The 16,101-nt window shown below is 34.8% G+C and overlaps 1 protein-coding gene across 1 annotated transcript in view; it reads right to left on the bottom strand.

The window, feature by feature from the left end:
* Positions 1 to 2,390: 2,390 nt before the first annotated feature.
* LOC133196996 (uncharacterized) overlaps positions 2,391 to 16,101 on the bottom strand; it is a 43,688-nt gene continuing 29,977 nt past the window's right edge. Inside the window, exons 2-6 of the mRNA XM_061332837.1 lie at positions 12,545 to 12,716; positions 12,113 to 12,342; positions 8,965 to 9,216; positions 4,458 to 4,547; positions 2,391 to 2,918 (exon numbers count right to left, since the gene is read on the bottom strand). Coding sequence (XP_061188821.1) covers positions 2,572 to 2,918; positions 4,458 to 4,547; positions 8,965 to 9,216; positions 12,113 to 12,342; positions 12,545 to 12,716 — 1,091 coding nt within the window. The 3' untranslated portion in view covers positions 2,391 to 2,571. The remainder of the gene's footprint in view (positions 2,919 to 4,457; positions 4,548 to 8,964; positions 9,217 to 12,112; positions 12,343 to 12,544; positions 12,717 to 16,101) is intronic.

Raw genomic sequence — 16,101 nt, 5'->3', positions numbered from 1 at the left:
CATGACTGTCCACCATGATCACACACAGACAGGATATGTTTTTTCATGAGTTTATAAATCTAGAAGTTTGTAAGGGGTAATCATTAATTAACGAAGCAAAGAAATATTGGCTTTTATCAAAATCGTTGGGATTTTCATACGGAATTATGTCTGTCTTTAGTTAGATTTTTATACAAAGTGCAATGTGAAAGATTTTTTTTCATGTTAAATTCATGTTTGTGCACAAAATACTGAGAATCGGTCACATCATCTTTCATTACGGACATTTCGATACGGATCGATGGAGATAAACATCTGAGTTGGGCAAAAGTTGATCTCTCCTAGATATGACATGTGGTTCAAGTGTGGAATTAGTTTTAGTTGTACTATCCTACTATAATTTGGGATACAATGAGGAGACTGACCAAGCATTTTACATTTCAAATCAACTCTCTTACAACTTTTTTTACTTTTGAAATACAAAACACTAATCAGCCACCTACTGACGTTTTTCATACTAATTGTTTGGCCATGAATACACTGAATTGTCGACGGATTTTTCCGTTATTTCCCGATCATGACGAGTGTGTGACCGGTCGGCAAAGGGATGCTCCTGATCCCCTCTCTGATGTTTTAGAGGCCCGTCTCTGCTCTTGTTCATTATTTGTATTGTTTAATGGACTTTTGAGCTTGAGTACTGTTCGTTATCTCCATATATTTCATAGAAAAAATACAAAAAAAAATCGCGAATTTTCATATACGATCTTTTAAAAAAAAAAATTGGATTTTTTTTAATATCTTCCGGAAATGACAAGATTGTTGATATCAAAGTGAAAGTTGTGACCGCCTTTTCAATTTAAAAATTCGAAGCAAGTGTTTTGTTTCATTGAAGGGAAGAACGCAGAATTTGTGTTTTAATCATTTTTGATGATGTAATGGAAGTGTTTTTTTGCAAGCTAACAGAGTTCTTTCGTCGATTAATAGGTGCTGGGGAAAGCTTTTTTTTCATAAAATAGAGTTGATTTATTTTTACGTGAAAAGTTACGACCGCCTTTTTAATTTTAAAACGCCAATATCTTGCATGAGTGTAACATACTTATAATTTAAAAAAAAAAAAAAAGTTATCATGAGTTGTGAATGTTAATTATACAAAAATACTCATATTACTATGACTGGAGGCTTGGGGAACAAATACAAAACGGGCTTGCGGGTTTTCATATAAAAATTCAAAGAAATGGATGTTATGAATATTAATCAGAAGTAAATCACATGGGAACTATCTCATAAATAAACTGCACACCATGTCTCTATATGCTATATTTACATCGAAAAACCTTGTCAATTTGTAATATTTAAGTCCGCTTATCTTAACAGTTACGCTTACAGTAAACATGGTAACACTTCACATAAATAATAAACACCTTTAAGATAATAGGGTGTAGTAAAATGCAAAAATTGAAAAGTTTCAATAGGCTGGAAGAAAGTAGCTCTCGGTGCAATTGAACCAAAATGTAACTATTTTAAAAATTTAATAAATCAGTAAATAAAATCAAACTGACGAACGACTTCATTATTCTTATCAAAAACGCTATGTGTGAGGATCGAACTAAAAGCCTATCGATTCTTCAGTACCTTAATTGGATTGGTAACGCACACTATACTGAGCTAGCATCGCTACATAATGGATGAAGTACCGCATTTACACAATGTTTTTTTTTTTTCGGGGGGGGGGGGGTAATTTTTTATATGGTGTCTGGATCTTCTCTCCAGTGTTTACAAATTTTTCCTCACTTAAATTAAAATACATACAAATAACATTAAAATCGTGCAGAGGTGTCTCGTACCTTTTTTTTTTAAACAAAGTGTTTAAAAATGCAATTTCTTTTGTACCAAATGACTCATCTAACCTTACTTCAAGACATGTTTTAGCAAATGAAGGCACAATAAGGAAAAAATATTCCTATTTTGAATTCATAGAAACCCAATATTGCAACAGAATGCTAAAATATATGACAGATCAATATATTTTTCACTTTTCAAGTGCGCCCAGTTTCCTGTCTAATGCCATTCATGCGCCCTCGTTCTTTGAATTTTTTAAAAAAGTTTATTAAAACGACAATTCATTGGTAATCTTGTCGTAATATTAACCCAAGAAACTTCGAAATTGAAAATAAAGTTCTATAGTGACAAAGGGGGATCATTTTTGAAAATTGGATTCGTTAGGTATCTTGTATAAAGGGGAGCAGGGGGGAGGGATGCTAGACATGATAAAATTCGACTTGATGTTTGTCAGAAAGTCATATAAATAAACAGAAAAGCCAACAAAATCGTCGCTATTCTTTCATATGAATGTCTTTAACAAGTTGCAAAATTTATTTTATTACTTATCTACTTTATTTATTATCGAATCTATAAATTATCAAAGATGAATACATGAAAAAAATCGTGTTTACAATTGTGTATAGTTGAAAGGTATATGACCTATGACGAGTTTAATATAATGTACATGTATGTACAGTGTTTGTCGCATTAAGGTGGCGTGAAATAATCTTAGAAATAACATTCACATGTCTCACACTGAAATAATATTTGTTAGATAATTCTTTTGCCACGTCTTTGAATGAAGGAAGCGATGTCTGATACGATCGGAAACAGTACCACTGCTATAATGACAATAGTCCCAATAAGCCCCATAGACACGGCACTAGTTCTGCTCTCGTAAACACTGATCTTCTTTCGAATCTCTGTACTGGTTTCCGACTTGTTCACCGTCAGGCTGTTCTTCATATTACGAATGCTTAATAGTAATTCTTGCTGAGTACCAAAACTAAGAGTTGTGGTGATGTGATCATTGTCGAGAGTCACAACTGAACTCTGAGACGTTGGTCGTAAAGTACTACCAAAGTGAACGTTTTGACAGGAAATGACACTGATGTTTTCTGAAAAAAAAGAAAGTAAATGAAAAGGTGAAGATAACGAACAATGGTCGATCTCTAAAAAACCTACATACAATACAAATCTGTGAACAAGCCATAAAACACAGACCCCGGGAAATTCCAGAGGGGATCAGGTGCCAGGAGGAGTAAGCAAGTAAGGACAAAAAAGGACATCGAGTGCTAATTATATATGTATCACGCAATATAATAAAACTATAGTTAAATTTCTCTCACTTCCGGAAGATCCACTGCATACAGCTGAAAGAAGAACGAGAAGTCTCGGACGAGACTATAGCTCTACTGATGTGTACTTATAATAAAGAAAGATGTATCTTAGTATAGACTACTTGTGTACCAAATCTAATTGAAACCTGACCGAAACTGTAGGAGGAGTAATGTTTTGAGAGACTTTCAAAGCAATTTCTATTTACACTAACAAAACATGCACAAAGCAGCATCGATTGTTTGGAAGAATTTCAAAGAAATTCACTTAAGTAACCATGGCAACACTGTCGAAATCAAAAACTAATATTTAGAACTATGTATCTTAGTATGCCTTAATTGTGTACCAAGTTTTATTCAAATCAGACCAAAACTGTAGGAAGAGTAGAATTTCTTTTTCTTCCTTTACAGTGCAGGGCCTTGTGGGCATCATTGCACTTTGAAAAAAAATCAGAAAAAATAGTATGTTTAGTAACCATGGCAACATCATAAAACCGATACATGTATTTGGAATTATGTGTTTTAGTATAGTCTAGTAGTCCTGTGTACTTAGCCTTATTTAAATCAGAACAATACTGTAGGAGGAGTGGTGTTTTGAAAGAATTCTAAAGAAATAATTTCTTTCTTTAGTGGCCATGGCAACAAATTTTGTCGAAATCAAAAATCAGTGCTTAGAATTATGTATCTTAGTATATTCTACTTCTGAACCAAGTCTTGATGAAATCCAAATCTGTAGGAGAGGTAGCGTTTTGAAAAATTGTTTACAGACAGACTGACGACGGACAACTCACTAATGCAAACTCTTCTGGTCTCTGACCAGTAGAGCTACACCGTTTGCTTGCCGCAGTTTGTTTATATCTGATACATGTAGAACAGAATACCCGATTCTTAATACAATCCCTGCTAGAATACTGTGTATTAGAAAATTTAAGGGGGTCGAATGATGTTTTTAGCCAATCAATATTTTGCAAATCTGTCTGAAGCGGAATGAACACACCCATGCTGAGGATATTCTTTTAAAGAAGAATAGGCACAATGTCAATTATATCGTTCTCAATTTAAATTATCCTACTGAAAATGATTGATAGTGCAATACCAGATTCTTTGACATGCAAAGACCCTATTATGAATGGAGCTGTTGTGACCATTAAAACAAAAGTCTAATTCATTAAAACCATTAAAAATTGCTCATTTATTCAACTCTTATCCTTATTTTGCTTGGTTCTTTCAGATGAAATAACCATATCCTGAACTAATGCTTATTCAAACATAGTCTGTAGAACAGAATATTGTTATTATCTAATAGGGTATGTTACCTACCCACAACAACCCGATCAATCACAGGACAGGTAGAAACAGGATATGTCTCTTTTCTGCTTTGTACAGCGACAATATTGTTATCGACACTTACTGTAAAGAGAACAATTGCCAGTAAATAATCAGAGATAAACTTTTTTTAAAAATCCAGGAAACGAAACAAATAGAGAACGTTTAGCAGTTTGTTACTTGTGAATGAATACAAGAAAAAAGCAAAATTCGATCTGAATGCATTGTGATAATGTTGACATTTTTCCAATACTAGGTTTGAAAAAAACTTAATTGGTGCAGATGATATTGGAGAATATGAGTGTAAAGCCATTTAATGATGACTTTTTAGATCACTCCAAATTTTGTCATTGTCATAAATTCTAAACCCAAAGACATAGCTTCTTATATGAATCGAACTAACAGTCCATCTCCCGCCTCTGGTCAACAATTAAGTTTTAGTTCTATTATTGCTAACTTTTTTCATGGCTAAGTTCACTTATATTAGCAATCAATCAAAGTATTAGTCGGTAACCTTACTGCCAAAAAATTAAAAACAAAAACAAAAACAACAAGCCAATTCAGAGAATTTGTCTTCCCCGCTTAAGGAAAAAGGAAGATCATGCGCAGATCGGGGGGGGGGGGGGGGGGGGGGGGTTCGGAACCCAACCCCCTGGATTTGCATAATTATTAAATGTATACTGAAGCAAAGAAAAAATGCCAATATCGATATATAGATTTGATAACTTATTTTTTAATATGTGTACAGAAGATTCTCTTTATATACAAGTAAAATATTTATCACACCGTAATAATGATATTATGGGAAAGTTTGTATACGTCAGACGTCAAAACTTCTTCATTTAATACGTTGAATACTATCATTTAGTAAATCGGGGGAAAAACATTTCAAAAGGAAAAAAAATACGGGATCGTCCAGAATTTGCTAATATGCTAAGCATATCTCATATGCTAAACAAGAATCATACCCCTATATCAACGAGGCGCTTGACTTTAAAGGAAAGTAAATGCAAACATTATGTCATATATACATGTTTATATTCACGTTCGTTATTGTCAAAATTTTACACAACACATGGTGTGTAATTTAGCCTTTACTAAACAGAATATAACTAAACATAATATAAAGTCCGCCGACAACTTGCATTATATGTAATAACTCTCCACATGCTCCTGTGCTAAAAATAGTGCCACGCGACTTCTAATACAATTTAACGAGGTTCGCTCCTGAGCAAATTTTTGTATTGACCTATATTTCAAAAAGTCTGCATAATGTTTTAGTTCTTACAATCAATTTGGATTCTACAATACAAATTTAACGATATTCAGTTAAAACTCAATAATTAAATTCCATACAAAAAGCATTAAATGAGGAACTATATTTTGTGGCGGATGGATTTGTAGAAGAAAATGATCATTTTTTCTCTTTCGAAGTATTTAAAGTACATTTAGTTTGGATTCTATTTTTCCATGCAGCCTGCACACAGAGTTATTCTGTGCCGTGAACTGTTTTATACTAGCTGGTCCTAAATTATATATTAAATAAACTATCATGAATTCCATCATCATATTTGATAAATATAGCAAATATCCAGAAAAAAATAGCCCAAACTTAAGTTTAAAATTAGCACTATTTTAGTAATATCTAAAAATTAACATCACAAACCCCCACTTTAAATTTTCTTTTCTGAATATATAAGATATTTTTAACCATTCTTCTTAATTCAGTAAAATGTCATTACTTTTAAATGATTTTATTGCTTGTTAAAATTTTTAATGCCAGAAAAATTATATTTTCGAGTGCAAAAAGGTCAAATAATTTAACATGCGAAGTAATTTGAACATTTTTTGTTGTCACAAATTTTAATGTGTCTATTCAAGATGAAATAAGACTGTGTTTTTTTATTTGAATAAAAAATATTGGAGGAAAAAGTTTAAAAATTGATTTATGTGTAAGACGTATTTACAGTGCAAAAAGGTCAAACTCAATGCTCTGTAGCGCAAAAAGAAGCGCATTGACCCCCATATTTTTGTTTTAATTTTTAATTAGCTATGTGTGTAGATTCTAAAAATATACTTGATAAAAAATTCTCATTACTTTTGATGACAGGATCCAACCTCCTTAAAAAAACGGGGAGGGACACTTTGAGAGGGGCGAGAGAGGCCATAAAGAATTATGGTATAAAATTTCATTGCAAAAGCTTCTTGAGATATCGCCCGGAAATGAAAGTGTTATACAAAAATAGAATGTATGAATTAACGACCTTGACCTTTGACCTTAAAATCAATAGGGGTCTTCCTTAGGCCACAGGGAGCTGTTATGTAAACTTTCATTGCAAAAGCTCAAAGGCTTCTCGAGATATCGCACGGAAATGATAGTGTTAAAACAGAAAGAATTTATAACCTTGACCTTTGGACCTCAAAATCAATTGGGGTCTTCCTTAGGCCATAGGGAGTTGTTATGTAAACTTTCATTGCGAAAGCTCAAAGGCTTTCTGAGATATCGCTCGGAAACAAAAGAGTTACAGACGGACAGAAATACAGAAAGGACGGACAGACAAACAGACCAAAATTAATATCCCCCACTTTCAGTTGAAGCGGGGGACAAAAAAAAAAAAGAAATTTACAAGCTGCAGAGAAACTGGAACATCTTAGGGAAAAAAACCAAAAATATGGATATTGTCTCGTAAAATAGATTTGAAAAAGAATTATGACAGGAGGATTTCTATTTGCAATTTACAACAGATATGTTTGTTCGATTGATTATTATACGTCCTTTGAAAATTTTTCTCTCATATTGAGACTCCACAACTTACCAGTGGAGGGCTGCAAATTCAGACCTTACTCGACACTTACAGCCCTTGAGCAGCAACGGATCAATTTCACCCCAGCACCTACTGTTACTCGGAACCTCGGTTTAAACGGTCTCACCCGAATGACCGGTGTCATACACTATATTAAACCTTGCGATACTTTGAACCAAGGTTCATCACATGCTCTAAGTTTATCTACTAAGCTCTCAGAAGAAAAGAAGAATTTCAAAGCATTAATAAAATTTCACAATATAATCAATAAAGCCCGGTCCTAACACCAGAACCTCTTATCCGGGGACATGAAATTCAAAATTTGGGAAGAGGCACCGTTGCTCATTAGAACTATTCACTTCGTTTGTTTGCTAAAACAAAAACCCAGGAGCAGAGAAGGAGATTTTCAAAGAAATAATGTGCTTTCACTATATAATAAATAGAGCCCCACTCCCTTCCTAGAACTCCTGACCATGGGGCCCCAAATTTCCCAGATTTTGGAAAGGCACTTTTGGTCATCATAACCATGCACATAGTTTATCTGCTAAGTACCCTGGCCCCAAGACCATAAACTGAGAATAGACGTGAGTCAAAATTTTGATTCTCGGTATCTTGAGTTTTATTTTACATGACATTGTATGTTTCGAAATTTGTATGTTTGTTTACTATCTTAATACAAACAAATTTTGAAAATGTTGTAAGATTATCAAAATTATTCCAGAAGTTATATTCAATTGAAATTCTGACTTAAGTCTGTTCTCAGTTTATGATCTTATAATCAATAGAGCCTCATCCTAACACCATAACCCCTGACCCAGGTGCCATGAAATTCACCATTTTAGATGAAACGTTGCTTATGATAACTATATACTTGGTTTATTTGCTTAATGCACAGGAGAAGAGAAGAGTATTTTCAAAGAAATAATGCAAATTCACTATATTATCAGTAGTGCCCCGCCCCCTCCTGCAGAACCCCTCATCCTGGGGCCTCAAATTTCACAATTTTGGAAGAGGCACCATCTAGTATATCTGTTTCTTATGTACCTTTTCACTATATGATCATAAGAGCCCAACCCAAACTCAAGAGCCCCCCCCCCTTTCCTTCAGAACCCTTGACCCTGGGCCATGGATTTCACAATTTTTGTAAAGGGTTAAATGCTTTATTATTACAACAATGCCAAGAGTTTGACTGCTTGATGTCCAGGAGTAAAGAACATTGTTAAAGATAGCATTACTTTTGATGGTTTTAACCCCACCCTTAAGTGGAAGGACCGTAAAATTTACAATTTTAGTTCCAACTCACTCATAGATGTTCTATGCCAAAATTGGTTCAGGATTCAAGCGAAGAAGATGAAAATGTTCAAATGTTAACGGACGACGTACGTCACATGACGACAGACGAAAACAGATAGCAATAAGTCACCGGAGTGACTACCCACTCCTCCTAACTAGAAGTTTAGTAGGCCCCTCCAAACCATAAAAAAACTTTTGGGGGGTCAATATTTTGCAGCCATGAACCCCCTCCCAACCATTGAAAAAATATAACTGGGGGTCAATATTTCATAGCCACAATATGGAGTTTTAATCTATTATACTAGTATATGAATTAATAATGGATGTGTTTCAAATGCCAGCCGAGCATATCTTGGGTTTGGGGACGGGCATTCTAGTTATATACACCCACCCAGTTTGTTTACCTTTCATGCAGTTCTTTATGTATAAATTAAAACCAGTTGTGGACCTTCTTTTCGGTTTTTCTCTCCCCATTATGAGATTACACGATGACGTGATGTTGCTTGGTATCAGTATTCCCCAACAACTTGTATCAGCTGTAAAAATGTTGTCACAAACCGCTTTGCAGGACTCGACATCTGCTGCTATTTCAAGCAAAGAGACCGATGAATTTTGTATCACATCCGTCTCGAGTAGACTGAGGTAGGGACAAGGTGCTGTAAATAAAACGAAATTTGATATTCTTAGTATATAAAATCACAGCTTCGTAATTTGTTTTAATTGAAATTCCATTTTTGTCATGTCCAATACATTTTGATAAATTGAAGTGTTTGTTATTCTCTGCTATTTCAAAATCAAGCACGCTATTACTATAACACTTTTTTTTTATCTTTAAAAGGTGAAAATCCAACCAAAATCAAGTTGTTGATATTTTCATAGCACTGACATATTCGTTTAAAACTCCGACACCGAAGAGTTCTAGCAATGATCTGATTCGAATACTTCGTATTATGGTTCATTTCTATAGGAAACATAGTAGAACGAAGTATTTGAAGCAGACTATTGCTGTATATCTTCGGCGTCGGAGGTTTAAACGAATATGTTTGTTTGTTTGTTTGTTTAACGTCCCTCTCGAGAATTTTTCACTCATATGGAAACGCCACCACTTGCCTGTGGAAAGCTACAAATTTTGACCTATACTCGGCACTGAGGGCCATTGAGCAGTGATGGATCTTTTTCGTGTCAACACCTACTGCGACACGGGACCTCGGTTTATACTGTCTCATTCGAAGGACCGTTCTCCACGTTCCACAGTGGATAAACCCGCGACGTAATAAATGAATATGTCAGTGCTATGAAAAAATCAACAACTTGATTTTGGTTGGATTTAAACCTTTTAAAGGTAAGAAACGAAAAATTTATAGTGTTAGGGAATTAAAAGGATGTCCAAAGCGAAAAGTTGAAGCGGACAGAAAATTAATTTCAGCCCGTATTGATCAAAAAAGTCAGGGCAAGATTTCCCGAGTCACCTTGTGTGATATTGGTCTGAGATTCCGAAGAGACTCTGTTCATAATTTTCAGTCTCGACGAATCTCGCTGAGATTATTTGTTTATCTATCACAACCTATATTTTTTTTACTGTAAGAAATAAATATGAAGATAACGAAGTGATCAATCTCAAAAGTCCATTTAAACAATAATACAAACTATGCGCAGAGCAAACATTGACATGATAATAGCATAAAATTGGCCCAATTCATACCCTGATAACGAAAAGTAATCAAGCTTATAAGCCCACTGGAACAATACAAATTTGGAGCAAACACCGACCTTTGAAAATATCAGAGATGGGATCAGGTGCTATGGAGAGTGTTTACCGCTCACACTAGGAAGTGAGCCCCTCGTCGTGATCGGATCTATGTCAATGATAATTCCGATGCTTTCTGCAGATGATGCTGCATGTCGCGATGACGGACATCAAAATTGATTTGAAAAAATATGTCGAAAAAATAGTCGTGGTTTTAATCTCGTCTATGGCATATTTATAATAAAATTTACTACTAATTATTTGCTTTAATTTTTCTTAGTACTCTAATCATCCCGAAACTCGCATCGAATTGCCTTTAACCTTACATACTCCCCTTCCAGGGAGCACTTCTTGTAAACATTCGTAAAGTCAGAACTTAAAATCTGATATTCATGATTGTAATGTTTGTTATTACAACTGGCATAAGGTGCCAGGAATTCAAAGTCTATCTGTAGTTAAATAAGACCATCGAACAACTTAAAAAAATTCAGTTAATACCCTTTTCTTCTTAAACAATACGATCTCGGGTTTAAGTATTAAGCTTGAAAATACTATGTAGTAATGATTAGAGTTATAGCGAGCGCAGCGAGCGGCGCGAAGCGCCGCTCGTCACTGCGAGCTCTAACGACAACGCCTGGGCGAAGAGAAAATTCGGACTACTGCACATTCTTTCAATAGAATTTTTTCCGCAGTAATTCTGACCCACAATGCATCGCTTCTTGTTCTCGCTGCTAACTTCATTCACGCGGTAACAACAACTAAAATTTCACAAAAAATAAACTCACCTTAATTTGATGGATATTGCATGCAGATAGTAGATTAAACGTTCTTTGTTAAAATATGTGCACTTTTTAAACTTTGTTTATGGAAATGCAGCTAACATACGTCATGTGACGTCACAGTCTAGACGTTCCAAATGTCTCGTGCGGTTTGAAGAGGCGGATCTTAAAATGAAGTCAACAATGCGCTCGCCCCAACGGTCGCACCGTCAACATATTAGAGAACCTGTGATCTTAGAGCGTTTTCTTTGACCATGTTCATTTAAAAAAACGTATGAGAACTTTATCTTAGAAAACTCATAAAAACATCAGTACACTGTTTATTTGATAGACATTTTTTTCTACAATGCGACATTGATTTTCACTTAAAGCTGACTTCCGAATAGTCTGTTTATTCTCCGACGCATTTTCAAACCATAACAGTGGACCTTGAAATTTAGCAAGTTTTTATACATTTCATAAACATAAATTGTCGTTAGGTAGATTATTGCAACTGTCACAAACTCAATCAGTTTGACTTTTTTTCAAGAATTTTATATATAGAAATAAATTTCGAGAAAGGATAGGGCTTTCATATTTTATTCAAATCACCTGTGACAAGACCTTTCAGTATGTACTATAACTATTTCCCTTATGACCTTGACCTTTGGTGACAATTATGGGGATTTTATATGTAATGTGTGCAGACAAGGTTTGAATGTTTCATGGTGTTTGACGTTTCAGCAGGGATTATTCACTCTCATCTAGATAATGACCATGAGGTGCGTGTGTTCAGATCCCCCCCCCCCCCTTATCGTTATTATTCTAACATAATTATTAATAATAAATTATTCTATTTCTGGATAAATTTGTGTCTCTAATCGTCTTTCGAAATTGTCTATCCATTATTTCATATAAGAGATATAAATATCAACGCATTCAAAGAGAAATTTTTCACAGAAGTGGTAATGGACATTGGAACATCGAAATGAGCACATATGTTATCTAATTTTTACAAACATTCGAAGAGAACCATTTAATCGATACCTTTTTGTGTTTCGCAGATGTATGGTCTTGGTATATTACAGTCTACAGTTCTCCAATGGCCGAAAAAGATCCTAACACATCTCTGAGTGGATGGCTTGTCAGGCTCATTGCCCACCGAGTCCCAGATCGTCCAATCCGATTGAGCCAATGGTCGACAGTCGTTCCAATAAAATGCCGTGGTGCTTCCACTGTTCACATCATGAAGTCCAAGCCAGTAATCCCCCGTTAGACTAAAGAAATAAAAATTGTAACTGCTTTTAGTAAATTTAAAAAAAGGTAAAAGGTCATAGCTAAGCTTTAAATGTGTTGCAAAGCTAAGGACTTTTATATTTTACGTTCATGAAAGATGAATGTGTAAAAAAAATTGTTTGTATTGGTTTGTACAGCTTAAATCTTAAAATTAGCATCAAAATAACAGTTTTTATAACTTACAGGTCGATGTCCACCGAAGACAATAAGTTTGTTATGGCGTTGAATTTTTCTGGTGTGTCTAAAGTCAGCATATTCTGCCCTTCTTGTTCACATAAGTCTTTTGCTTCGTTCCAGGTCACTGCCTGACTATACACTCTGATGTCGTCCAGCTTCAATAACTGACCTGATATTCCTGGAATGACTTTTTGTCTTTAGAAAGATTATTGGCACAATCTCAATCACAGTTTGACCTAATTTTTAAGAATTTAAAATTTGGTAATAACTTTCGGATAAGAAAGGATATAGGGCTTTCATCATGACTGAAAAAATTAAGTGTAAGCACGTGACAGAAGTGGCTAATTGCAGCTACGCTCCTAGACTTCTCATATTGTATTAATAGTCAGTAGGTTATTGTGTCAATCTGTGTTAAATATTGATAAACACTGAAATACTATATTTTTATAACATCCCATTAAAAGCGGAAAATCTTTAATAAATATATTACTAGTATATATAGCTATCATAATGGCAAAAATATGCTAGTCGGGCTAGCAAGTATGATCACGTAATTTCGACCCATGAGCAAATTACCTTTAAGGGGCTTTAACGAAATAAAATAAAATTAGACTATATAATTCAATTTAAGCATTGCTTCAGTTATATTACTATCGAAGATATTTAAGTCACACAGTTCAAATGATATGTGCAATATCTTTTAAACAAATAAATGAAATAAATTAGTCAGACAACAAAAGCAAATTTGGTATTAAATTTAATCAAAAAACGAGTGGCATGTGTGACAGTAAAAAGAATTTTCCTTATAATGCATGGTTATAATGCTCTTGATTATGCATGTTTAATGCACCTATAACTTGCATCCGATTCTGTCACACTGCATCCAAGGTAGATACATGCTCACCTTTCACATCACTATCATCCAATTGCTACACACTGCACACAATACAGTTATTTTGGTGACATTTTCTTTCCCTGTGTTTTTTCTTGTTCTGTTTCGTTTTTTCTTTCTCTTTTGTTTTCTTTTTTCCTTCTCCATTTCCTTACTCCCCCTTTCCTCGCTAGCGATCATTCTTCATTAATAATTTCGTCTGATGTATAATTCTGCGTGATGTTATCTTTTTTTCTTTAAATGGACATATTTTATCTCTTCGGATATTGGAATACCAAGTTTTAAAACTGACACAAGATGAAGAGAGTCATCAGTGGTAGCTAGACTAAACTCCTCTTCTGTCAAATATGGATCAGCAGTCTACAAAGTTACTTCTCCCAGTAGTGTTCAAGAAAGACTGTGAAAGGAATTCGCCAAATCAGATGGTGGAACAGACGAATTCAGAATGTCGGAAGGAGAGACAAATGTAGATGAGGAGACAATAGAGGCACTTGAAGATGAAACAGGAGATGGAATCACAGAAGAGGGTATTGCAGTGGAGGAACTAGCACAAAAAGCTGCAGAAGAGGTAGTGAAAGACGTACAAAAGACGGCTGCGATTGTTCAAGAGGATGTGGCAGAGGAGTTGGTCATCAAAGTTGATTGATTGATTGATTGTATACTGTTTTACGTCCCGTTCGAGAATTTTTCGCTCATATAGAGCATCACCATATACCAGTGAAGGGCTTCAAATAAAGACCTTTACTCTCGGCACTGAGGGCCATTGAGCAGTGAGGGTTCTTTATCGTGCCAACGCCTACCGTGACACGGGGCCTCGGTTTTTAATGTCTCATCCGAAGGATTGAAGTCAGGCAGTGGCGAGAAAATGTGAGGAGAAAATGCCAGAATGTTGATTCGATTCGCTTTGGCCATCTGAAGACGGCCCAGGATATTATGACTTCTGTGTGATACTACTATCAATAGCTGGGGACAACGAGGTCGCAATTTTGAAGAAATACTTCCTCAAACCACTGCTCTTTAAGATTATTGGTCATTCGGGCCTTCTTCTGGAAACTCCAAACGGTGTCAAGAGGACCATCTGCTGTGAAGAACGATGTACTCTAGACTCTGTCTGGTTTTTCCTTTTACCACAACCATAGGTGGCATCCGTGCTCCAAGAGCATTTATACAAACAAGGACAAATATGCTCTCCTGAGATTTGGAAATGCAGCCAGGAAGAGAATGAGATCCTTTTTTTTTTTGGCAAAACAGACACGAAGGAATAATTTTATTGAAAGCTTGTCTGGTCTCATTTCCATATGCATTCTGGCATATCATGGAGATTTAAATCTGTCAATGTCTGGTCATGATCGAGCACTGAAGTATTTGTAGACAATCTCCCAGTTCATCATCCTGGACCGAATTGCAGATAACGTTTCCGGCTTGAGCATGATCCACTCCGGAAACCTGGACTTCAAACCCTTCCACCACGTTTCCAGGAATGCTGTTTTTATAGGAAAGGATAGTTTCCAGCGGTTGAACCAATTGGCCTGTCTTGGCTTTCAACATCCCCCAACTGATGCGGAATCCCATATCAGCTGCCTCTAAGCCGACTTCACGACCTTTTCCTCCATTATAATGGGGATGGCGGGTGGCTTTCATAGCCTTACCCAGACTTTATTTTCCCGTAACGTGGTCGTGGATTGTTCTTCTTAGTACAGAAAATTGCTGCAAAGCTTTCTGTTATGACATCTCTGCCTTCACTGCAAAGACAGCTTTTTCAAATTCTTTAGAATCATAATTTTGGTAGAATTTTTTAAATTTTTTTTTTGCGATCGTCTATAAAAAAAGATATTAAAACCATTCTATTTTATTCTCTTATCCAAACAAAATTAAAATGATTGCTATCTGTGTTGAACGTCTCTTTTTATTTGACAAGTTTATCATCCCCCTCTTTTTTCTTTCTCTGCAAGTGTGTAGTAATAATTCTTCTTTTACTTGTTGAAATATAAATCAACTCAAATTGATTTTTTAATCACTTTTAAAATCGTAAAAGAAACTGTCATTCAATGAATTTTGTTTACATTGAGAAAAGGGCCTAAAATCATTAATTAAGATACTCTACCTAGTGGTGTTTTAAATTCAGACACCGTTATTTCCGTTGATTTTTAAATCAAATATTGTATTTCTCTATGAAACTTAAAAACCAATGTGCATATATATACTAAATTCCTAAATCTATACTACTATATTAAAATAATAGACTCGAATTTTTGGCCTTTAATACCGATAAATCGGAAGAGTACTGTCTTTTGTTATATATATTTTAAACATAATTGGTACTTGAAGATTACCAATTTGTTTTTATTTTTTCTCAATTAGCCTTCGCTAATTAATAATCAACGAAAATTCCACAAAAAATTCCGGAAATCATCTGGATTTTTTGGATTTTACAATCTTGCGCGTGCGCATTACAATCACGGTAAATCACGGTGTTCAAATCGGAGAAGACAAAAGAAGTACTAAGTAGATAATTATATATTTGTTATTTTATAATTTCTCTAATAAGAAAATAAGAAATCATAAATATATATAAGAAATCATAAATATATTATGAACAGAATATATAGCAAATTTCCAATGAAAATTTACACGTATTTGTATTATCTTTCTGAGTTTATCCATACAAATG

This window comes from Saccostrea echinata, unplaced genomic scaffold (assembly GCF_033153115.1).
Source record: "Saccostrea echinata isolate AGI-Se365-2 ecotype Australia unplaced genomic scaffold, CSIRO_AGI_Sech_v1 ptg000030l, whole genome shotgun sequence".
Taxonomy (NCBI): Eukaryota; Metazoa; Mollusca; class Bivalvia; order Ostreida; family Ostreidae; genus Saccostrea; species Saccostrea echinata.
This window is presented reverse-complemented; position numbering and strand designations above follow the sequence as displayed.